We start from the raw sequence: 26,625 nt of genomic DNA on the forward strand, positions 1-26,625 counted from the left end.
CACACTAACTGATGTGGACCATCATGGTATAATATATGTGTCTATAAGTATTCATTGCCAAAAAATACTGTTTTGTCTTTCTCTTCTCTTTCTTTCCTCTCACTTAGTCCATCCCCTCCCCTGCCTGTTTTCTGGGCCCCTTCCTCTTATGTCATTCTTCCCCACTCTCCCTCTTCCCCTTGGGGCCCACCCTAGTCAAGCACAAAATCCATATCTTCTAGTTCACGAGAGCAAAAGGATCAAGGGTACTTCCTGGAATCTTCCTTGTCTATTATTGTAATTCATATTTGTTTTGTTCTGAGTCTTTAGTTTTTACATATTTACAACCATGAAAGGAACAATAGGTACAAATCATTTACTCAATGCTGAATCCTCTGACACATAATGAGAATTCCTCATTTACAAGATATAACATGCAAAATTATCAAAATTAAGAGCACACATATGGAAATTAAGAGTCATAGGCGTACAGCTAAGAATGTCTTTATTAAATTTTATGGCAAACAAAATGCTAAACATGTAATGAGAACATTGAATTTACTAGAAAATTACCTTATTAAATTTGTTTGTTCTGAGTGAATGAACATAAGATTTACAAAATTTTTAATTTTCACAAAGAAAAATTAATTCTGCTTGTTGGTTTGTTAGGGTGGGAGATCAAACCCAGGTTCTTACACATCCTAGACAGAATGATCAATTGCTTACCAACAGTCCTAACTATAAGGTAATAGAGCAGCATCACATCTCTATGATAAAACGTACTTCAAGTTCCAGGATCAGCATAGTTAGTCTTAACTTAAGGATAAATGTGAAGAAAGAGTGTTTTTATTCACATTTCAGCAAAAGTTATATTTGTCTTATCATTATTAAGCCTTTCTAGGTAAAAACCAAAGCAAAATATGTGTGGGTGAGCCTTTTGGTTTGCTTATTCCAATGGGTCATGCAGTGACTGCAAGGTCTCCTGGATAACTGAAAGTAGTTGAGAAACTTCTTCCTAAGAAATTAAGACAGGTAAGAGAGAGAGAGAGAGAGAGAGAGAGAGAGAGAGAGAGAGAGAGAGAGAGAGAGAGAGAGAGAGAGAGAGAAGAAGAAGAAGAAGGAGGAGGAGGAGGAGGAGGAGGAGGAGGAGGAGGAGGAGGAGGAGGAGGAGGAGGAGGAGGAGGAGGAGGAGGAGGAGAAGGAGAAGAAGAAGAAGAAGAAGAAGAAGAAGAAGAAGAAGAAGAAGAAGAAGAAGAAGAAGAAGAAGAAGAAGAAGAAGAAGAAGAAAGACATAAGCTAGTTTATGTCAAGTACAATTAGATACTATCAAGGTGGTCGTGAAAATCAACTGGTACACTGAGGTAGGCACCATGTAACTGTATAACACTATTTATATCTGATGCTTCTATTTGCTCTGTCTTTGAAAGAACTTTGACCTTCGTTTCAAAACAAAAATGCTGGTCACTGTTTTTTACAAGTAATCTGCATATACAGATGTTCTCACAAATATCTCAAAACTGAGCACCCCATGACTCTGAGAGCGGAAAAAATAAATTTCCTCAGAAAATGAAGGAAGAAGCACATTTGAGGCTCCTGCCTGTCAGTGCCCTAGTCTGCCAGAGAGATAAGCAGGGAGATAGAGCTATGGCAGATCCACAGTCAGATGCCACTTTGTTGCCTCTGTGTCATCCCTATTTCAGCCTGAGCCCTCCCAAGCGCAGAACTGCTTTCAGCACTCTAGAAGAAAAGCATGCTGTAACAGAACCTACTGAAGAAACATGTTACAAGCTGACAAGTTGGAATCTTCCATGGAAATTCAGCTTTCTTTGTCCACCCATATGTTTCCATTCCAGTTTTCCCTACTATATACCTTTAGTGACATTTTACTTCTAAATCAATATCCTTATTTTCTGGAATATTTTCACTTCAGAATTTTTACTATTTTCTAGGATGTCTATGCTATTTTATGTCAATAGGTATTTTACCTGCATAGATGCCTGTATCCTGCTTGCCTGAGTAGTCATGAAGAGGCTAGAAGCCATTAGATTCCCTGAAACTGGAGGTATAAGTGCTAGTGAATCACCATCTGGGTGCTTGGAATCAAATTGTTGTCCTCTAGAAGGACAGCCAATGCTCTTAACCAGTGAGCCATATCCCCAGGCCTTGATCTTTAATGTATTAATTTTCATTATCCCTGGCAATGCTTTCTGGCACTGCTTTCTGGCACTATAGATAATATTTCTGTCATTCAACTTTAAAATAAATATTCTAAAGTCAAATAAAAACAAACAGATACAGAATACAGTAAGTCAATGAAAACAGACTTTTCATCAGTTAAAAATTATATTAACATTCTTACAATCACAATAGTATTTCCTTGGGCCATTTAAAAGTAAACTAGATATGTTACAGAAATAGACCAGGGTGTCTATATCAGCTACTATCATTACTGTCCCTTAGACACCAGAATTAAAAACCATACCATATAGTTTCTCCATATTTAAATAACATTGTGGATTTTTTTTTCTAAAATTGATTAAATGTAAAACACAGCAAACTGGATGCTCGGAACAAACATGGGAGGTATGGTGTGCTTCCAGGATGTGGCGTCTTGCCATTGACCACAGCGTCTTGGAGCACTATAAAGTCATCGAAATAGTTAACAGATGTTAGCCGTACTCGAAATATAAAGGTTCTATTGCTAAAAAATATGTTGGGTCAGATGAAACTTTGGCTCTTGATCCATAACTTAACAAACTTGGCAAATGGAGAGTCGGGATCCAGAGGGGGAAAAACACGACTTCAGGGCCACACACTCTGCATTGTGTCGAGGCTCATAAACCACTAACAATGTGTACCCTGCGGTAAGGTGGCTTGCGGAGGCATTAACACAGCACTTGATACTTAGAGAAATCTGAAGTCAATTTTCAGTTCTACTAAGCTAAAAAAAATATAATGATTTCTGTAAGAGCAAACGAGCAGGCTTTGTCCACCTCCAGAAGGGCTTGCACTGGTGTTAATTCCCAGCTTGCAAGTTGAGCAGATGCCTCCTCTTGCCCTCCATCGACTTCATGGTCTACCCAGTGATAATATTTTCATAGCATATCTCCTTTCCCAGCTCTTTTTATTAACTTCCACTTCAGAATGAGTTGGCACTAATGACACTGGGATGAACCGGGGCTGGAATGGCTCTGCTGTCTCTTAAATCATAAACTCATTCATGTTGAGCTTTGAAGGAGGCTTGTGCGACTTTAGAGTTTGTGGTTTTATTCACTGCCTTGCAAATAAACTCACCAGCTTCCATCACCTTGTGGAGATTCACACCCTGGAAGAGAAAAGAGTGGTATGGGGATGAGAGTTAAGAAAAGAAAAAAAAAAATGAAGTGAATTGTTTTAATCTCACTAGTAGTGTCTTAACCATTTAAAATTAGGAAACATTGTTTTGTTCATCATCAGTTCAGGGTCAGCATTTATTTCCATGAACTACGCAGACAATGGTTTAGATTTCTCTACTTTATTAAAACATAATATAAAGAAGATACCTCAGTACAATTTGCAAGCATATCTAATATTTAAGAAGGACAATCATAGAATTTGAAGAAAGAGAAAATAAAGCAGTGATGGATTGGAGAAGTTTACAGTTAGATGTAGTGGGTAATAATTAATAATGAGAACTGCCCCACCAAGGCCCCTCCACCAAGTCCCAGCGGGTCTTGCCTACATCCAAATGCCCGGTAAAGCATGACTCTTAACTTGAATAGTTAACCGAATATATTTATGTATATAAAAACTCCCAATTACATAATGACAATTTACAATGATAAATTATTATTCCAATATTTCTAACCTCTCCAAAACACCAGAAATAGTCTGAAGCCATCTGGATATCCACGCTTCCTTCCCTGCTCGGCTGACTGGTGCCCCAAACCCCTCTCTTTCTCCAACCCTCACTTCTCTTAGCTCCTCCTACTCTCTCTCCTCCAATCACTGGCCTCCCACTTGTTCAATGTGAATGGATAGGAAATATCTTGCAACATTAGAAACCGAATTGGGAAAAAAGATGCCTTTCTTATATATTAAGAAACAAACTGGGGAAGTTTATATGGATTCCCTAGGAAAGATGGGTGTTTTTTTAACCCATACACAGATTCAGAATTGTGACATAGGATGAAGTGGGGACCTGTAATGCAGAGAAAATAAATAGTTGTTAGTATACAATGGCACTGACGCCTTGTACTGTCTAAAAGGCAGTATAAGAGCAACTGAGGCAAAGGAAAATCTATGAATGGATGGTTGTTGGTCTGAAGGCCAAGATTAGGGTGAGTTCCTCTTCTGTGGGCCTTGGTGTAACAAGAGTGTTTTGCCCAGTACTCTGGTTGTGATGTGAGAGACACACTGTGGGAATGTCCACTGCATGTTTGTCCTCACACAGCTCTCACACCTTTATGTCTTTCTTCACCATGAACTAGAAACTGTGAGGACTAACAATTAAAGTTCATCTTCGCTAGTAAACTGCTATAGCTGTTTCAAATAGTTATCAAAATCTGATTTTCTCCTAAAATGGATAAGAATGAAATTTCACAAAGCTTTTTACAACCTGTGTATCTTAATTTTTCTTTCTAGACACATTACAGAGTGTTCTTTGTTATTTCTCTTTTTAATAATGGCTGAGGAAATATTTTGTAAAACAATTCCTTTAACATTTTTTTTCACAATATGAATGTGTTTTCAGGATAGGAACATTGCTTTTGATTTGAAAAAATTGTTTTTGTCATGGACCACCTGAATCTACATTCTAATTTAAATTCTTACCTCAATGTTATCTAAATATTTTCATATGTCTTACATTTCTAAATTAAATCCAGTAAAGGCTTGATGGAACATTTTAGCCATTAATGTTCCTCTAAGCATTGTGCAAATTCCATTTCTAACAATTATACATAAATAATATGCTAATATTATTTCAAGAAAGAATTTTGGTTTGGTGCTTCTCTATTTCATTTAATAACTGAAATGATTATAAAAATATTGTATTTAATCTTAAATCACTTATCAGATGTCTAGAAAGCAATATGATATGTTGTTGTGAGGTTTCTGTATTATACTTAGGTCCATGGAGCAAGATATGTCTAGATGTTTAAAAAGACCAAGGAACTCCTAGGAAAGAGTGAGAGAATGTACAGGGAAAGAGGTTGTGAAGACACAATTTTGACTCATGTTTTATGTGGTAACTGTAGTAAGAAGCTATGAGACGCACTGCAGGTAATAAAGAGCAATACAAAAGGCCTAAGAAGAATAGCACAGTATTTGTGGAGGGTGAGGAGCAGGAGAGCCATGGGACATGTGGGTAACAATTGGAGTCACAGATACCATTTGTAATGGAGAAGGTACCAACAAGCCAGAGTGTGTTATACATAGGCCTTCTTTTAGAGGAAATACAAGCTCCCTGGTAGATGCATAAGCAGAGGCATGGTATGCATAACCTTCCAGTACAGAGCCCTGTAGTAGTGATGGACTTAAATGCAATTAGTGTAGGAGAAGACCATTCATTTCTCAGGATAGGTTCTATAATTGCTCGAACTTGGTAACCAACTGGGACTGTGAGCCATGGCCACCGTGGTGCACCTCAACCTGAGAAATTCTTAGGGTGACATTTGCTTTTCTGGAATTTGGTGTTGAAACCTAAAGTTACAGAACACACTGAACACTGGTTGTTAATTAATTCAGTCATCCACAATCCAAGAAAGGTTCAATCTCCCTTTTCCGCCACTGCCTTCTAAAGCAATGATTAGGCCACTGCATAAGTATACTACTTTCACAAAGAGACCATGATTTTGTTGTTTTTAAGACAATAGCGATTAGTCTTTGGTGCCAGGTAAAATGTCAATAAATATTTACTATCTGTATATTATATATCTGTATGTTACAGACACTGAGTATGAAAGACCTATAATTGCATTTTGGCTGCATCAGAAGATAGAAGAATAAACAGTATCATAATTTAACTCTAAGGAGCATGAACAAATAAAAATCTAGAATTCGGGGGATCACCATGATCCTTACAGCTTTCCCTGAGAAGTAGACAGAGATTCCAGGAGTGGACCAGTTGGCTTTATCTTGCTTTCTAGATGAAATGGGTCATGGTGTAAAAGACCACTCAGAATCACTTGAAAACAGTAAAGAAGAAAGCAGAATTACAGGTAAATTGCATGTCATGGGAGCATTGGTGTAACTACAATGAGAGAGAGAGGAAAATTTCTTCTGTAAGCTAACTGATGCTTTTATGGTTTGGGTGTCCAACCATCTGAGAATAGTTTATTTACCTTTCCTAGTTTCTCATGAAATGGAATCTCCCCTGTGGTTATAGATTTTGTTACTAAGCATAAAGAAAACTCAAAGTTAATTGCAGTAGTTGCACCCAAGATCTACATTTGTAGGTATTTGCAAAGAGGCTCTTTGAGACCCAGGATGTTACATGTCAGGTTTAATTAACATTTGCTCTTCCAGTGGCCATTTGCAAGGTGTCAAGAGCCCCAGGCCAACAGAATCCAAGCCTGACAGAGGATTACCTCAGCTTCTCTGAGGAACCATATTAAAAGCAAAACTGCAAAATCACAGCATTATATTTGCAAAGACACGAGCTCTTGCACAGTAAATCGGCAAAGTCAAAGCAGATAATATATGGAGACATATTTCAGAGTTCACAAAGCTTTAACCCGTGGGATGAGAACACTATTCATAACATTGCTACAGCAATAAGCGTGTGCACAGTCCCTGCAGCCTTTTTAGTTTGGTCTCCTTCTGTACAAGATAGCAAATAGCAAATGTGTAAACAAGTCTTTGACTCCAGCTGTTTTTCAAGTTTGAGAATGTACTCCTGTTTGAACGTGAAAAGAAAGCAGTGGTTTTAAAAACACATTATAAAGAACTTACTGTATTGAGCCCCATGCCATTGAGCATATATATCAAATCCTCGGTGGCTACGTTCCCAGAAGCACCTTTTGCATAGGGGCAACCACCTAATCCAGATACAGCAGAGTCCACCACATTAATTCCCATCTGAAAAACAAAACACAAAAGATAAGGTACATTCATGTATGGAATATGAATCACTCATTTCTGTTAAACCTGTTGTGAAGAAAACAGCAAACAATGTTTGAACATGCTATGTGACATAGTCACCATTTACTTGCTGCTAGAATCATTCCTGGAGAAGCAGATCCTTTTCTAGGTTTGTCTCTTAGACTAACAAAATCTCTGCTAAAAATCTTTGCACCTGGGTCAGTCTTACACCAAAATTTAAAAGGTAAGGTTTTTGTCTGTTTTGTTTATTCCCTGTAAGAGTACAGCTGGCATGGTTAGAGCTTCAAGTACAGTTAGTTAATCTATGGTTTTAGATATTCTCTAATTTCTACATTTATCTTTAAAGCATTCTAACACTACAGCTCAAAATCACAGTCACAGAAGGCTGAGACTTGGGTCTGGGTTTGAGAGAGGAGGCTAGTATCTGCAATGGGTTTTGTGGGACCAATTTGCCTACCTAATTTACCAAACTTTTGTTGGAACAATGTTTTACACATAAGACTCTGGAAGTAAGAGGTATTTAAGAGGCAAGGTGTCTGTCTCTTTCTACAGCAGTTCACATTCCCTGTGCCACACTAACTGCAATATAGCAGTTGTAACATTTTCTGTGAAGTACTCACAACTTTCACTCATACAAAGTTGCTCTCACACCACCCCTCCCACTTCACCAGGAGAAACAGTTTTCTTGTACAAGTTCATAATCTGGTGGAGAATTCTCTGTACCAAGCAAACACCTTCTGTGTATCCACAGCCTTTGGAAGCTGCACATTTGTGTAGACCAGGTGTCTGGACTTGGGGATGCAGAGAACAAAGAGTCTATGTGCTGAGACTATAAAAATATACAAACAACGATGTCAAGGAAGGTCCTGGGCATCACCTCTTGATAATATAAAAAAGGGAGTTAGGTGGGCCATTCCTCTGGAAAACTAACAACTTGATAATGAAAGCTGCAAAAATAGTCATTTCTTCACCTCTTACACTTTCCAGACAATCTATTTGGTGAAATTTAATCCATCTTCCATAAAGAAACAGAAGTTTCAATAGATACTCATTAGAATCACCTATGATATCTTAAAAGTACTGGTGGCAAGCCTTTCCCAAAACTTAGTTAAATCAGCTCTGTAATCTGAACGGCTCCTGCTATGGCTTTGAGCTGGTCCTGGTGAGTTTCTGAAGCTGCACTCCTTACTCACCTCACTCCTTTCAGTCATGCTCCTGTTTTAATTTTAGAGATGTTCTATAGTCTGCAACACCAAGATGCTAATCATGTGTGAGGACCAAGAACTGATACCAAGAAAGGCAAAGGGGTCATGGGATGATTTGAAGTTGAAGAGACTCAAGGTTGAAGAGCTTTGAGGAACTAAGGGAAAATAAGACATTATTTGTCATCACACAGGCTACTAGGCAGGCAACTGCCTTCAGGTACCCAGGTATCCACATGCTGGCACATATGGAACATGTATAGGCAAGGACAGAAATGCACATAGACCAATGCATCACCTTCATGGAGTTAGGCACACAGCTCTACAGACAAGACACAGGACAGGCTCTTGAAAGTAGAGGTGAAGATCTCTGACATCAAGATGGTATTTACTAAAAACGTACATGAAGTGGCATTTGGCCAGGAATAGTTATATGATGGATTACATTGATCTTTTCTTGGTGGAGTCAATCAGATGTAAGCCATTTTGTGATGATTCATAGCCCTCCAGATGGCTGCTATTAGGTATCATACCCAACACCATATACCCACACCAGTGCCATGTTGTCCAAACACAAACTGGACTCCCGTTTGAAGGACTTACAACCTTCTGTTCCAAACACTATGGCTCTTCCACACTTCAAGAAAAGTGGTTTTAGAGAGAAGAATTCAATAGAGGGTAAGACAGTGAAAAAGCCAAAGCTTTTAGTATGATGGGTGTAAGGTAGCATCCGTCCAGCCTGTGGATGATTCATCCTGGGGGATACTCTATGAGACTTTCCCTAGAGAGAACACACACATACACACACACACACACACACACACACATTTAAATATTAAACAAATGAGTAAGTAAATCCATAATTTTAAAAGGTACATCTTTAGGATCTGAAAGCCAAAAAAATCCCACTAGTGAAATTGAAATTGAAATTTTATGAACAATTAATATCAATATCCAGCGTCCTAAAAATTCCTTATTTTTTATTCTCTTAATTTTTTATTGGTTCTTTGTGAAATTCGCATCATGTATCAACCACAATCTCACCCATCCTCCCGTCCTTTCATGTCCATCCCCCACCTTGTGACCTCTCCACATAAACAAAATAAAATGTGATACAATAAAAAGTCATAGTAGTATGTCACAGTGTGTCACATAGTACAACCCTTTGTCCACACATCTTTAGTTGCAAATGTTCATTGCAATGAGTCATTGGTCTGTTTTGAGGCCTCTGGTTTTTGCTACACTATCTATACAGGATCCTCATGGGATTCTTTTAGGATTAACTCGTTGTTGTCCTATGTCATGGAGATCCTGCAGCTTTGGATCTGCAGGACCGGCCCTCCCACATGCTCCAGCAGACCACAGATGGGGTAGATGTTGGGGAGACCCAATTCAAAGCCCTGGATCTGGGTCTGGAAGGTAAGCTCAACTGACCAATGTGTCAGCTCACCTGCAACTGCATTACCACAGAGAGCTCTCCAGCACTACCCTAGCTAGGTGACCCAATGCCACAGCTGGAAAGGGGCAGGGCAGCTCTTCTGCTCTTATTCCTTGGGACTGGCTCACCTGCACCTATGCCACCAGGACCAGCTCTACTGTGTTGCCCAGTCAAGAGACAGAGCCCATTCTCCCAAGTGCTGCAGCCAATGAGGGTCAAGGCCAGCACTTCAGTTCTTATGACCTCGGGGCCAGCTCTTCCAACTGCCAACCAGAGAGAGGCACCAAGAAATTCTTTATCAAGAACATCCTGTCTAGAAATATTTTACACATCATGTGTAGATAATCATATGATTAAAATCAAATAAATATATGCATACATCTATGGAAACTATCATATTTTTAAGAAGGAAATTCATAAAACAATTAAAATGTCACATAATAAGTAATCTAAATTGTGTCTATAAAATTGAATGATAAATGCTACAGAAACTTAATTAGGGGAGTGAAGTTGGTGTTGTAATGATGAACACTATACAGAGTCATAATACCACTTTCTTAATGTGGCACCATGTGCACATCTTAATGATACATACACCACCATGCTAACAATATTGTTATTGATAATTTCTATTTCAGAGTTTCATGAAGACAAGCTGCTTCTGAACTCTATTTGTAGCTACATGTGGCCTTAAACTTCAGGTCCTATTGCTTTTATACACCGTGAGTGCTGGGATTACAAACAAGTGCCACCCCACCTGATTTTATGTGATGCTGAAAACTGAACTCAGAAATTGTGACACACAAGTAGGTCACTCTAGCAACAGAACTACATTCACAGCCCACGTATTATCTCTTCCACTTTAATCCTGGTTTCTTATTTTCAGTGGCTCACAGTACTCATTGCAGATAAGGAAACAGAAAACAAAAGTGTTGTACAAACTGGTTAGTCAAGATAGGGTATTAATAAACACACGGTGATGATATTAAATAAAACCCCTGAATTTTATTTAATAACATTAAATAAAATTATCATTATATTTTATTATATATGTACCAGTTATCATTAGTATATCATTTAGTATATATTTATACCGGTTATCATTATTTTGCACAGACTTGTATGTGAGGAGTCTAAGATTGCAAGGATGACCCACAAAATGTTCTAGGAGAGACAGAGATAATCTGGGTAAAAGGTGAACTGGAGAAGATTGCTTCCCTCTTCCCTAGTAATCAGATTAGCTCCGGACACAACTCTCAGGAAGCTTTAACCACATAGTGGATGCAGAATTTAAATAAGCAAATTTTAAACAGAGTTCATTCTTTATATTACCTGTGAAGAGATATAATGTATTATTAGATCCCATGCTGGGCATACTGGCTTTCATATTTAATCCTAGCACTCTGAAGGCAGAGGTAGGTGGATCTCTGTGAATTTTAGGTCAAATTGGTCTACATAGCAAGTTTCAGGGTGGCAAGGCTACACAGTGAGACTATCTCAAAAATCAAGTCAAAAGAAAACAAACTCCCTCAAATATCTGAGGCCACTGAGATGGCTCATCTGGTAAAGGTATTTGTGACCACCCTGATCTTGAACCCTGGTCCCACATGGTAGACAGAAAAAATAAATCCAAAACCTTGTTCTCTGACTCTCACACGTGTGCCACGATAGATGAACTGCTCCCCATAAATAAAAGTAGTTGGGGCTGGACAGATGGCTCAGTGGTTGAATGTGCTTCTTGTTCCTCCAGAAGACCCATTTTGGGTGCTAAGACACCCACACTAAGCAACTCATCACTACTCTAAGTCCGGCTCCAGGAGATGAGAAGTTTGCTTCTGCAGCTTCCGCAGCACATGACATACAGACACAGTCACATCCACAAATATGAAAATAAAAAATAAATAAAATTTGGGGAGGCTGGAGACACAGCTCAGTGTTTAGGAAGTTTCCTGCTCTTTCAGAGGACCCAGACTTGGTTGCTAGCACCCATGTCATGTGACTCCCAGGTTGTAACTGTAGCTCTAGGAGTTCTGAGACACACTCTGGACTCATTGGCACCCACACAGACACAATACACAGAATCTCACATGGCACACATTTATGCATAAGTAAATAAATGAATGAATCTATAATAAACTTAAATACCTTTAAAATCTTTTTAAAGAAGAGTAACAAGACTTTGTTTAATGTCATTCAAAAGGTCTTAATTCTCAATTATATGGACTGTCTAAATAAAAAAAAAAGCTTTTCAATGGAGAGTTGTGACAATTAATCTCAATCTTGGTGAGATCTAGAATTACCCAGTAGCCACACCTGTGTACGGTTATGCTGATTAAGTTTATTGAGGTGGAAACACCCACCATGGGCGGCAACATCCATAGGCTGGTGTCCTGAGCTGAACAAAAAAAGGAAGAAGCGAACTTAGCATCCATTGCTTTCCTCCCTGACTTTGAACACAATGTGATCAGTTATGTCAGCTTCCTGTGGCCATGTTCATCTCCCCGTAATGTATGCCAAGATAAATATCCACCTCTTCTGTTGCTTCTACCAGGTATTCCCATACAGCAACAAGACAAGGGATACCATAATGCTATCCAGATAATAAATTCTAATCTCTTACAATAGCCAAAAAGTAGAAACAAAGTAAGTGATTATCTCTGAAGAGTGGATTTAAAAATGTAGTGTATATATACAACAGAATGCTATTTTTCAGAAATAAAATGGCATTGTCTCATTTGCAAAAACACAGATGGAGATGGTAGATCTTCACAACAAATGAAGTTTAAAAGAAAAAAAAAGTGGCACAGGAAGACAAATGCCACACGATCTCCTTATGTATATGAAGCATACACAAAAGTGGCTTGCATAGGACAGGGCAGTGGAATGGGGAGAGTCGGGTGGGGTGGCTTTGATCAATGGCATCCGGATTCTATTAAACGGGAATGAAAATTATGTCACAGTATGTGATTACAGACAATGATGATAAATGACACACATCAAGAGACAGTGATTTTTAAGTTTTAAATCATAATGATGAGTGTTTGAGAAGACAGATATACCTATTGTGATTAAAAGATTACACAGCATTAGCCCATGGGTGGAGGCACCTGTCTGTAAGTACAGTAAGTTCTGGCGGGAGTGCAGCTGGTGAATTGTGGAGCTAAGGGGTTTCTAAACCATATAGAATGACTCATAGCAAAAAGTACAAGAAAAAAACAAAATTTACAACATGTATAAACACTTTGAAACATTACCTAATACCTCACATATATTCATATATGTAAGATACATACATATTAAAAACATATATATATATATATGTATTTAAGAGTATAAATAACAAATATTACATACTTCATCTTCTCCAAAGTTACTGCAGAAATTTCTAGTGGTATGTATACCGAACATGTAGACAAATATAGAACAAACTAAGAAAAAGAGCATTATTTTCTCTATTGATTGTTTATTACAAATACAGGGAGTATGTTTAGAATTTATGACCAAATTCTTATCATTATTTGTAGTTGAAAATAATGCACAGACCAGTTATCTTTGCTTCAGGAAGATGAGCAGCATTAGGATTTTGCCCTGCCTCTCATTAAACACAAAGCTTCACTTAGGTTCTTGATGGGCATGTATGTATAAGGATGTGTGTGTGTGTGTGTGTGTGTGTGTGTGTGTAATACATGCCAAATTTTTGTGATACCATAAAATAAACAAAGTACTTAAATTATATTTTCATCTCAGAAGCAATGTCCATCTTGAGATGAACAGCCACGTGGTGGCAGTGTAACATCAGAATCTCCCAAGTTCACGTCTTGTGTTCACAAGCCACTGGGTCTCAGTCAGAGTGGATAGCTACTATGTAATACAATTCACCAAGTAAACAACTTTCTTATGTTCAAATTAAATGTAAGACTAATGAGGCTGCAGAATTCATAAGGCCACAGCTAACATAGTCTTTATGTGTTTGCTGTCTTCTTCCTCTAACTTGAAATATTAATCAAAACCATGGCATAGCCAAAACTAGACATAAACTCCCAGTGCTTGTGGAACTTTGAGTGAGAAATAAAATTTATTAAATCCTGTGTCCTGTGTGCTAAGAGGTAACCTACTGGCATCCAAAGAGAAGCAATTTTCCCAGGACCCCAAACACAAACAAACCAAACTAAACAAAACTATTCAGCTGAAGCATTGTTACTGCCCCCATCCAATCTCTCTCTCTAATCAGTAAACCCCCGGCGGCCTCACTTGTGATTTTCACCTGCTTGAACTCTACAGATCTGTGTAAAATTGATATTAATAGCCCTTTCTGGAAAGTAATAAATGGGACAAGATATATTATAAGCATATTGCTTCTTTACTATAACAATAGGTAAATTCTGATGCATGTTAATTTTACAAAATACCAGATGCTCAAACCATGCAGACATACTAATTAACTATACAGACATACTAATTAAAGAAAGGTTATTCCATAAGTGGTGCTTAGAAATAATTACCCAACATATGTAAGTATGTTTACATAATGGACGTATAATAAACAAATTTAAAAGCGTCCAATTCTGTTTTCAATACATCCCATGTAGTCTAAGATTTTAGGTATTAAAGTTATTAAAGTCTCAAAGAACTCTTAACATTTTGGCAATGTGGATTTTTTGGGGAAAAAAAGCCTATTCTTTTACTCTCTAAAAACTAGCGTCCTTTTAAAATCTACACAATGTTAGATTTAAAATACAATTTCTCATGCTGAAAAAAAAACCTATCGCCTTTTCTGGTAATTTGCCTCTTCATTGTGTTTATCATAGCCAGTGTTCTCCCTCTTGGATGACTGCAACATCAGGATTATTATTTCTCTTTACTAATCCAGACATCACTAATGGATTACAGAGTCCCTTTTCTGTAAGCCCAGATCTTACCAAGAAATGCTTCTCAGCCATTTAAATTGTTAATGTTACACTAGGGTACCCCAGAGAGAACTCCCATTTGCCATTTCACTAGTGAAGATGATGTCATATCATGACAACTATAGGAGATAATCATTGGGAACCATAAATAATACTCAATGTTTTAGCCAATTTATATACATATCAATACTAGGGTATCAGCCATTCTACATACATGCATGCATGTATGTATCTACATTTAGGAATGACTATGGTCATTACTAAAGCTTTCATATATAACAGATACTGGATTTTGAAATAAAATTTCTTAAACTCTTTTTACTTTTACTCTAGAAATAGTCAGATTATATCATACTTTCGCTATTCATATTAAAATGTAATACTCATATTGAAATAAAACTAAAGAGATTAATACATAAAAATTAAATTTCATATTAACATATGAAAAATATGTAACAAGGAAATTGACCATTTCGGTAGGGCTGAGAAAATGTCAAAGATATTGAGAAATACTTATTAAAGCTTACTTTTCACGGGGATTGTACATTTCAAAATGGAGAAAGCTCCAAAGCAGCATGTGAAGTGCCTATGACGCATGTCCATTTGATGGCTGAGCAAACTGAGGGTCTAGAGGACAACCAGTATGTGCCACTTCACATGACCAGAATGAGACAGAGAAAGGAAGGACTGGTTGTGAGCTGGGCCTGAATGAGTGGTTCACATTCACCAGGAACTAAGGGGCAGGCCCTGCCAAACCCCTTCACACCCATGGTTCCCTGACCTGACACATCACTCCAGGATGAGGTGTGAGCTGAAAAGGGAGTGCTGACAGGTCAGAAAGGCCCCTTTCCTTAGGAGACTCCCTTCTTAGCAATACCATCAAGACATTCTAGGAAAAACCCACTTGCCCCACTTCTTGTATATTTAGGAGGACGGCCCAAGAAAATATCAGAAAATGTTGACATAGTTATGCTTGTGGTTGGATGTTCTTCATACTATTTCTTGTAAGAGTAGAAATCAGTTCTTGTTTTAAGTGCACAACAAGGAGAAAACAGTTAATAATTTCTTAATAGAGACTAGCATGACACAATACTTTCAAAGAATATTTAGTGGTTTTAATTGATTTTTAAAGAAATAAGAGATAAAAGAACAAGATACTCTAGTATATATTTGCATTTCCAGACTATAATAATAGTAACTAATATTTATTATTATTAATATTATTATATAACATTAATATACATTACATATTATATAGAATGTATTTTTATATTCTGTTTGTATGTTAACATGTATAACCATTTTCTCTATAATAATTACATATCACAGATACTTAGGGCAAGTGGGCTTTATTAGTGAATGTTTACTCTTTTTTCATAATATCCTTCTTCTGGCAATATAATAACTACAGAAGAACTTTGATCCAACTCAACCTCTCACTTACTATTTCAGTTCTGTCTATGATATCTTTTATTGTGGCATATTTTCTTTTTAAATTTGTGTATATTGAGTGTAAACTACAGTGAGCTTGATGGTTGTCTTCAGACATGTACATAATGTACTTTAGTCATATCCAACTTCCTTCATATTCCTGTTCCCCCACTGCAGAAGCATTGTCTGCTTTTCTTCTCTTTGAATATATATATATATATATATATATATATATATATATATATATATATATATACCTGAGCTTCCACATTACTAATTCCTAAGTGACAACTACATTCAAGCTGATAGCTCACACTTCAGAAGCAAGAGACAGACCTGACCTAAAAAAAAAAAAAATCTCATATATCAACAAAGAGATGTTAGAAAATTCTACTTTCTGACTTGTACATTTAGGAGTCAAAAATAGTCTGAAGTTCTAGCTTGAGGATTTCTGTGTTCTGTAACAGAAAGTCAGCACTTTCCTTTGTGTACACCAAAAATAGACATTATTTCAAATCCCCAAATTAATGTTAATGCATAAAAATGTTTAGACACCCAATCATTGTAGCTTTTCACCAAAACCCTGTTTCCTCTCCTCTCAGGACCCAGCCACACAGCAGCACTTAACTGTTCTTCAACACGTGAGGCGATGCATAAGCAACAGCATATGAGCAACTCAGCATGTGCCATTTCTCAAACAAGTTGTTTCAGAAACTATGTGGCGTTTCCCTTTCAAGTAATCAAATGTGGACGACATTGAGGCCTTCAGAAATGGAGAGCCGTGAGCAAGAAGACACCTGGGTTCCTAAACGATCATGTGAGCACAGAAATGCACAAACAACACAAAAGTAGGTAAAGAAAAATGTTTGAGCAATTATTCAGCTTGATCTGTAGTATGATATAAGAACAGCCAAGTAAAACACAGTTACTAAGCTCCTAGCTACAGTCTGCCTTCTAACCCATTTCTTTCTATGTCCTACATTCTTTGGCTCTTCCTTTTTTGTGGCTGCTCTTTTGTTAATTGACTATTTTTATGATTATGTTTTTGTGTAGAATAGTAACTTAATATTTTGACTTCTAAGTCATTTTTGGTTGCCTCTTGCTATAATGCCCTTCTTTAATTACAATTACCATCTAATAACTGTAACCATCGAAAGCCCTCATGACTGTTTGCCTTTAACTTCTTTGTGTGTCCATTATCCTACATTTCACTTTGGCCTAGATCATCCCATAATATTAATTCTATTTGTGGAAGAAGCTGACAGTGACATCTCCAAGTGACATGAAGACAGACCATAGTGGGCATTTAAGCTAAAAGCCACAGGCCATGTCCAGTTTAAAGAATAGTGCCATACATAAAAAAAAAACACACACACAACCAAGTTGATATGACTAGTGACCATGGAACAGGCGTGAAGATGAGCAGGTAATTAATAGAGAAAATTCTTGTTTGGGGGTACTGTGGGGCAGACAGATAAAGGTACAGAGCATAAAGCAACAAGGGTGCTGGATCTCTTGAAAAAATAATAAGTGACCAAACTTTTCAAAAACAGAGCACTTGAGTTCACATTTCAGAGACCAAAAATATTTGAGCATCTCACTCTGGCTCTCTGACACTAGCATTAGCCTCAGCCTTCCTTGACAATACTCTCAGTGCTCCATTAAGTTTATAAAAGCTAGGGAGTGGGATGCGTGGAAAGAATAGTAGACAGCTCCATAGCTGTGTAAATAGTCTCTACAGGGGCAAAGACCATGGCGTGCTTTTATAATGATCTAAAAATGATCACAGTTTTACAATCAGGTGATAGCTCCCTCCCACCCTCCGTTCTGCCCTCCCCTCCTCCCCGCCCAGTGCAATTGCTCAGTTGATTAACTGACTTTAAGCAACTTGAGCTGCTGCTCTGTGAGGCTGCAGGGATCACAACAGTTTCAGTTAGGGGCTGATTCAGAACAGGCCTTGTTTCTGGCCTGTTTCTGGTAAGAGGTAAATAACTTCCAATTCTGAAACAGATGCTGATGGGAGGCCCCCTAACACTGAAGCTACAACCAATTGCCAATAAACACAGGCAAAAGACTGAGCAACAAAGATGGGAACTGATTAAAGGAGAAAAGAGCTGGAAATCCTGTGTTTTGGATAGAGGGTAAATAGTGCTACCCATATCGACAAACAAGAGCGGGCTTGTGAGTCTGTGCAGAGCAGCTGTCTGGAAGAAGTCAAGGCAGAAGGCGACAGATTAGCTTGAGCATCACTCACACTCTTATACCTGCACGATATGGCATGATAGCTGGAAAGTAAGGACGGGACTACGATTTATACAAACTCCCAAGTATAAGCGTGTCTACACAGGGAACAGCTGGGGTTGATCCAATCCAGGATGCAGCACTATATCACTATGCATTTGAACCAGGAAAACAATCAACAATTCATTTTGTTTTACATATTCAATACCTGTTTTCCTCCCATGGACATGAAACTATATTTTCTTAAATATACATTTTCATCAAAATGGAGTTTTGGAAACTGCTGTGTGTGTGTGTGTGTGTGTGTGTGTGTGTGTGTGTGTATGTGTGTGTAATATGGACTGAAGTTGATGACTCTTCAGTTGAGTCAGTCACATGTCCACCTCAGACCTGAAACAAGGCAAAAAAAAATATTTTCAAGATCTCTCATGTAGGGGCTGCAATCAAGCAGTTTTGTGGGCAATGGCGAGCAGAGAAGATCAGTCCTTAGCAAACAGAGCGGAAACAGGACTGAACCAGGAGTGAGCCTTGAGCTCGTCAGCCTCGGAATCAGCCCCACTCTTATATTTATAAAATTGTATCTAATTAAAGTTGTGTTAGCTGCTTTTGACTGCTCAATACTCTTAGGAAAGTTGCTGCTATTTTATCCAACTTGTATAATTGAGAAAATTCAGAAACATGATTAATAATATCATGAAATTTATATTTGTATAAATAATATTCAATAAGAAACAGCACTGATGTTCAGGACTGATTGGAAAGATAACTTCGCAGTCTCTGCTCTTGTCTTGTGGACCTCCTTCAAGAGGCTTCCAGGAGCCATCAATGGGTCTTCTTAATGTACTGCTTCTATTAAGAGAAGCATGAGTTGACTACCGCTATAAAGTGTAGTCTCTGACACATCACCAAATCAAGGTTCCATGTGAAAAGATATATCTCAAATACACATAAGCAAAATACACAGCATGATATGTAAGCTTAGGAGAACTATAAACAAAGGCTTTGAGAAACAGAAGTAAGATGGGTCTGATAGAGCAGAAAGCGGCAGCGAGAGTAAGTGTGGTAAAGAGTCTGCCTTTAGTCGGGCTTTAAAAGGTATTTAGCGGGTAAATTCAGCCAAGGACAAGGGTATCCTACAGAGTGGGAATGGATGAATTAAAGACATAGATGAGGAATAGAAATTGCTTCACTAGGAAGACTTTAATCTATTACTTCTGGGTAGTTCCACGGAGAATGAAGTACAGTCCTTAATCACGAGGCACCCTTCAAGTCTTTCCAAAGGGTATGAGTTTTACTCTCTAAGAAATAAGACAATTGATGGTTGACCAGTCATTGCATCACCAATAGCGTTGTTTGAGTCTCACTAGCAAGAGAGCAACAGTGACAGTGTTTAAACGATGAGGCTTGTGTGAGTAGAAATGATAGCTGAATAGTGTGAGATATCGTCGGGCCTTGGGCGGTGAGTATTTAAAATGAAACAACTGTCAAAAATCAATTTGTTAGGAATAAAATGGAAATAAACTTGTGAGATAAAATAGCATGTGAATGAATGGACTGGGACTGTCACTAACAAACCCCTGGGGTCTGTAGCTCAAAAGCTAAGTCAAGTAGGAAGCACTGACTAGGGTGTGGTACAGAAGCCACTCGAGTGACTGAAATGAAGTACATCCTCAAGTGTTAGTAGTCAAAATAATGATGCCTCCATTGTTGAAATACAAAAAGGCAATCTAAATCCATAGAAGGAATTACTTCCAAAATGAATGACATCATCAACTTTGAAAGAATTTGCTGCAAATACTGAAATTAGTTTGTTCAATGTATCAGTTACTTCTCCAGTGCTGTGTAAACACCATGACCAACATGAGAGGAAATGGTTTATTTGCTTGAATAGTCTCTGTCACAGTCCAGTGAGTATGCCAATGCATGAACTCAAGGCAGAACCCTGGTCTGCCTCTTCCTCTAGCCATCCATCTCTTTTCTCCACATTTGGTTGATTCTTCAACGTTTCCCATACAAAAGTCACAGAGTTTTATATAACAAAAGTGTGCTATCTCTTGTGCTCTCAACAGAAAAATCCTTGGAAATCACTCTTTTGTAGACCCATCTTGAACCCCACATGCCAGTCACTGAAGCCAATGCACTAATGCAGAAGGCCTAAGAGTGCTGAGCCATGTCTGCCTTTTTATCTAGGAATTACAAGAGAAATGAGGGAAATGGTACAATGTGCAGGCTCTCACAAAGGCACATGGTAAAAGTAGAAAGTAGAGAGGAAGAGCTTTCTATAAGGGAGATACATGTCTGAGCAATCTGAACAACCAAATATATATATATAATATATATATATATATTGTATATATATATTACACACACACACACACATATATATATATATATATATATATATATATATATATATATATATATTCAATATAAAGTTCAACACCAGGAATGTCTCAGATATCTCAATAACTCTTACTTTTAAAGATTAAAACAGTACTTAGTAATTGATAATGGTAAATATTGTTTATACAATACAAATGCAGCTATTTGGAGTTCCTACCACATGTGCATTAGTAGCAATTATAAAACACAATTTGTTCTTCATATAGCTAATATTATAGTGAGGGAGAAAACATTTCAAACAGCTCTCTTAGTTAGGGTTTCTATTGCTGTAAAAGAACACCATGACCAAAAGTAACTTGAGGAAGAAATGGTTTGTTTCTTACAATTTCTCACAGGTCACACTCCATCCCTGAGGGGACTCAAGGTAAGTACTGGATGCAGAAACTGAAACAGAAGGCATGCAGACATGCTGCTCACTGGCTTGCATCGCACAGCTTCCTCAGCCTGCTTGCTTATACCATCCAGGGATAAGGGATGGCACTGCCCACAATGGGTTCAACCCTCCCACATTAATCACTAATGAAGAAAATGCCACACAGATTTGCCTACAGGCCAGTCTTATGGAGGCCTTTTTTCAGGTATCATCCCTCTTCTCGGATATGTCTATGTTTTTGTCAAGTTGACATAAAAAGACACAACAGCTAAGCTTCAAGATGATACAATGATACTGGAAAGTGTTTGACAAAGATGAGTTGCTAACGGAGACTTTTATCAAGGGTCATTTTTTAAGACATATTTGAGTTGAGCTCTGGATAAAACCAGAAAGCAAGCTACTAACCTATATAAGTAACAGTATCACAAGTAAAACGAGCAAAGTCAGAACATATGTCTTGAAGGGAGAAATTTTTGGTGTTCTTAGAGTGTAATAAGAAAACAGCTGTGACTGGAATTGAGGGGCAACAGGGATTGACAACTATAAAACAAGCCCAGCCACGCAACGGAGCTGAATCTCATGGAAATGATTTCTTAATGAAGTTAATATCACTTGTGCATCAGTGTAGAGCCCCAACTCACAAGTCTTTCATTGAAAAGAATGTCAATATCATTGTGAATCAAGCTTCTTTTCATATGACAAAGGAGTTTTCTCTTCGATAGGTCACACTATTCTGAATAAGTAAGACACAGCTACCAGAAAACTGGCAATGGAGTCAAAACTCACCAGAAGACACTGACCAATAGGGTCATATTTATGTATATTTTTCACATACTATATATTTTAGAATTTTTTTATTCTTTGTAAAGAATGTGGGATTTTTAAGAATATGAGAAATGAACTGACTATATTTACGTGATTTCCAACTTATTTTCTGCACCTCTGATGTTTCCCTTCCCACCTTCCCTTCTTCTTTTATGATTGTTAATGTTATGTATATGTATATAGAACTTGTGTGAATGTATAACATACTGAGTACATTTAGAGTTGTATATACATAGGTACATGGGTGTAGGGATGACCCTTTAGAATTAGCAAACCATCAGGGTTCTTTGCCCTGGAAAAAACCTAATTTTTCCTCTCTCTGCAGTCAGTAATTGACTCTAGCTTTATATATAGTGCTAAGGAATTGTGAAATTCTCCCATCTCCATTGGAAAGTTTACTTGTATGGTCATTATATGAGCCTTGTTTAGTGCCAAGCAATTGATTTTTCATGGATGCAGCATTGCTGTCGTGTCTAGAAGACACTATGTTGCCCCAGAAACACTGGTCCTGTGACTTTTACAATCATTCCACTCCCACTTATTTTACATTACCTGAGCCTTAGGTGTATAGATTGTATTATGTGTCTTCTAATTGAGACTGGATACTACACTCACTTATTCTCTGAATTTCTACTGGTTGTGGACCTTTACTATAACATCTGTCAGCTGCAAAAAGAAGCTTCTTTGGTAAAGGATGAAAACCACATTTATCCATGATATAAGGACAAGTGTTGAAGTGTGTGTGTGTGTGTGTGTGTGTGTGTGTACTGGAAAGACAGTAGTAATTGTTTCTACTCTAGACTATGACACCTCCAGTCATAGAGTCTAGTCCATGGATAGTTGCACCCATGTGCATAGTTTATAGTACCAACCATGATTTATCTCTTGTTGAACAGTCTTTTATTCCAGCCAGACTGCTGTTGGCAACCCTCAAGACATAAGTATCACTATAGCACCACTGAGTATCTTGTCAGTGCTGGTCACTATTATATTCCACCTGTTTGTAGCTGAGTAGAACTACGGATAACTTTTCTCCTGGCAGCTTGCATGACACCTTTGGATATGAAAACTAGTCCTCACAGAAGAGGCTTCCAGGTTAGTACCAGGTTGGCTCCTCTAAACCTCTGTGATATCATCAGTAATCGGGTCTGCTCTCCAAGTTCTGGTTGTCAACCAAAGGTAGTAATAGCCTATATTTTTGGGGGGTTTCTTGAACCAACTTAACCAAAACTTGCAGGGATGTTACCCTTTTGCTACTGGAACATTTGTTATAAAATCTATAACTCTTGTGATAAGTATTATCATTCTGTGTGGCAAAACTCCACTAAAATTATAAATATATATGCATATATAAATAATATGTAATTTAAACAAGCTTATAAAATAACATTTCTCTATAGCCTTTCAAAGACCCTTAGCATTTCCTCTCCTTTCTCATTCTCCCTTTGTATTGTCACCCACTTCTCTAGTTAAGCCACATCATTTCTGTCCTTTATAATACCTGCATCCCATGAACTCTTTCTAAAACACATTCTTGCCTTCCCTCACAGTCCCTTTCTACTTTCTTGACTCCCATTGCAACTTGAGGTTATACACTCAGGTAAAGGGGTCTGGAGCTTATATATACAAATAGAGGTGAGCACAAATGTGTTTGCATTCTGGGGATGGGTTGCCTCAAGCAGGGTAACATTTTCTAGCTCTTTCCGTTTACCTGCAAATTTCATTGTTTCATATTTTTGCAATTAAATATGTAAATTCTATTATATATGTACACATATGATTGTACCTGGCTATCTTACATTTTCAATATCCATTCAAGGGAAGGACACTTATGTCATTTACATTTCCTTGCTGCTGTGAAGAGAGTGGCAGTGAACAGGGCTGAACAGGTATCTGAGATAGAATAGAGCACAGTCTTCTGGGCAGATGCCAAGAGGTGGACAGCTGGGTCATACAGTGTGTCTACCTTTTTGAGAATCCTCGTTTTCAGGGAAATCTCTGAAATGGTTTCTCTGGTTGCAATGGTTTGTTACTCCACCAACAGTGGCTGAGGGCTCCCCTTTCCCCACATCTTCACCAGCTCTTGCTGTCAGTAGTTTTTGTGATCTTAGCCATTCTGACTGGAGTGAGATGAAATCTCAGAGATGTGTGATTGCTACATGCTTTTAGATATTTCTTATTCATTTTTATTTCTTCTCTTGAGGATTCCCTGCTCATATCTGCCACCCAGTATGTAAAAACAATATTGGGATAACGCCATGTTTATTTAGCTTTATTCATTTGATTTGTGACATTTGTAGCTTTTAATAAAAATTGTTCTTTCCTCTGGAGGACCAATCAATGATTCCCATTGATTTGCTTTTTTTTTTGTTTTGTTTTGCTGAGACAGGGTCTTTCTATGTAGTTCAGGCTCACTGCAAACTGCCTGCTTCTGTCTGCCTTGTACTGATGTTAGGATTTGTACCTTTGTATATGCCACCATGCCCAGCTGATTCCCAGTTGATTTTAACTTTCTTTATTTGTTAGAAAATAAATCCATCAGTTTAGCTCTTCATTACATAGATAACAAATGATTGTTTATGAGCAAGAGAAAATTTGAGCTGAAACTTGAATCACGGTGTTTGGTTTGGTTTGCTTTGTTTTAAGCCATAACTAAACTGGGTATCTGTTCCAGATTCTTTTTCATAGGAACAGCTTTGCATTATAAGTTACTGAACTGTCAAGGCAAGGACTGCAATCAACACCAACACTTTACATTGTGGGGGATGGAGGCTTTTGAAAGTAGACTTTATACAGTCATCAATAGGATATAAAACCAAGTGAACTTAAGTAAACACCCAACAAAAAAACACACACATTTCCTTTGACAAGTATTTCCCATGGCTATTGTTCAGAAATTCTTTTGCACAAAAGTCCTATTTGGGATCAGTATTTTTTTTCCTCTTTATAAATTTTGGCAGAAAAGTTGCTTTGTGGAATCACAAAATCCCTGGGTACCCAAACAATCCCAAGCAAACAGAACAAAGCTGGAAAGTTTAACCAGTCCAGATTTCAAGACGTATTCTAGAGTCTAGAGTCTAGTTTATTGGGTTGTTTTCTTGGGGCTTTGGGGTTTGCTTTGTTGGTTGATTTGTTTGTTTGCTTGCTTGTTTGTTTGTTTAGTTCTTTTATACTCTAGACACTAATCCTATGACAGATGCATAACTTATAAAGATTTTCTCCTACTCTACAGACTTCCTCTTCAATCAATAGGTTGTTTCCTTTGCTGGACAGAAACTTTTTGCTTTTATAAGTTTCACTTTTATTTGTCAATTGTTGGCTTTAATTCCCGAGTAAGCAGAGCTCTGTTCCAATAGTCCCTTTCAGAGCCTATATCCTGTAGAATTTCAAACAGTCCCTTTCAGAACCTATATCCTGTAGAATTTCAAACAGTCCCTTTCAGAACCTATGTCCTATAGAGTTTCAAACAGTCCCTTTCAGAATCTATATCCTGTAGAGTTTTAGAGTTTTAGGCTTCACGCCGAGACATCTGATTCACTTGGAGTTTATTGTTTGTGCATGTGCAAGGTGATATAGATATGGATCTAATTTCTTTCTTCTCCATGTGCACATCCAATTTTCCAGGTTCTACTTGTTGAAGATGCTGCCTTCCCTCCACCATGTATTTTGATACTGTATCAAAAATGAAATGTATTTCATGGCATGTACTTCTATTCAGGTGTTCTATTTTGATTTATTGATTTATATGTGTGTTTCTGCATCATCAGGACCAATCTATTTTGTTACCAGAGGTCTGTATTATAGCTTGAAATCTGATATGACTATGTCTCCAGCCTTATTCTCTTGGTTCAAGTTTTTGCATAGGGTAATACTGCATATGAAATTCATAAAAATACACAATTTAAGATATTTTTCTATTTCTGTGCAGCTGTCTTGGGATTTTGTATAGGATTGCACTGATCTGTAAATTGTTTACAGTACAACTGTCCCTTTCACAATATTAATTCCACAGTCTATGAGCATGGAGGGTTTTTCTTCTTTAAGTGTCTTCCTCAATTTCTTCAAAGACTCGGCGTTATCATTATAGATGTCTTGCCCTCCTTGTTTAGGTTTATCCCTAGGTGTTTTCTTTTAGGATATTGTAAATGGGAGTTTTTCTGTGATCTCTTTCTCAGCATATCTACCTTTGGTATACAGAAAGACTACTGGTTTCCGTAAGTAACTGTTTGGATACCATGAAACTTTGATAAAAGTGTCAATTATTTATAATTTTCAGGTAGCAATATTGGGCTTCTTATCCACAGTGTCAAAGCACCTTCAAATAGGATGACTCTACTTCTTTCCCTATTCTTATATCCTTGATTTCCCCTTGATTTTCCTTTTCTTTTTGCTCTAGCCTGGCCTTCAAGCCCTCCTGCATTGAAAAGCAGCAGGAATAGTATCCTGTCCTGTCTCTTCCTGACTTTAAGGCATTGCTTTGAGATTTTAGTCATCCAGGATGATGTTGGCTGTGGGTTTGTCAAGTATAGCTTTATTTTTACAGTATCCTCCCTCCATTTCCCATGTAATCTAAAATGTTTATCATGAAGATTTTTTTAATTTGTCTAAGTCTTTATCGGCATCTGTGGACACAGTCATAAGATTTTAGTCTTCAAGTCTACTATATGATTTATTTAATTTATCAATTATGTATCCTCATTCTTCTCTGGTTGTTGTGGGTGATCATTTTTATATAATCCTATA

The 26,625-nt window shown here is 37.6% G+C and overlaps 1 protein-coding gene across 1 annotated transcript in view; it reads right to left on the reverse strand.

Annotated features, from left to right (window-relative positions):
- Positions 1-1,153: 1,153 nt before the first annotated feature.
- The window catches only part of Hmgcll1 (3-hydroxymethyl-3-methylglutaryl-CoA lyase like 1), a 118,559-nt gene continuing 93,087 nt past the window's right edge, over positions 1,154-26,625 (reverse strand). The window contains exons 8-9 of the mRNA XM_052187785.1: positions 6,913-7,038; positions 1,154-3,304 (exon numbers count right to left, since the gene is read on the reverse strand). Coding sequence (XP_052043745.1) covers positions 3,194-3,304; positions 6,913-7,038 — 237 coding nt within the window. The 3' untranslated portion in view covers positions 1,154-3,193. The remainder of the gene's footprint in view (positions 3,305-6,912; positions 7,039-26,625) is intronic.

Source organism: Apodemus sylvaticus, chromosome 7 (genome assembly GCF_947179515.1).
Source record: "Apodemus sylvaticus chromosome 7, mApoSyl1.1, whole genome shotgun sequence".
Classification (NCBI taxonomy): Eukaryota; Metazoa; Chordata; class Mammalia; order Rodentia; family Muridae; genus Apodemus; species Apodemus sylvaticus.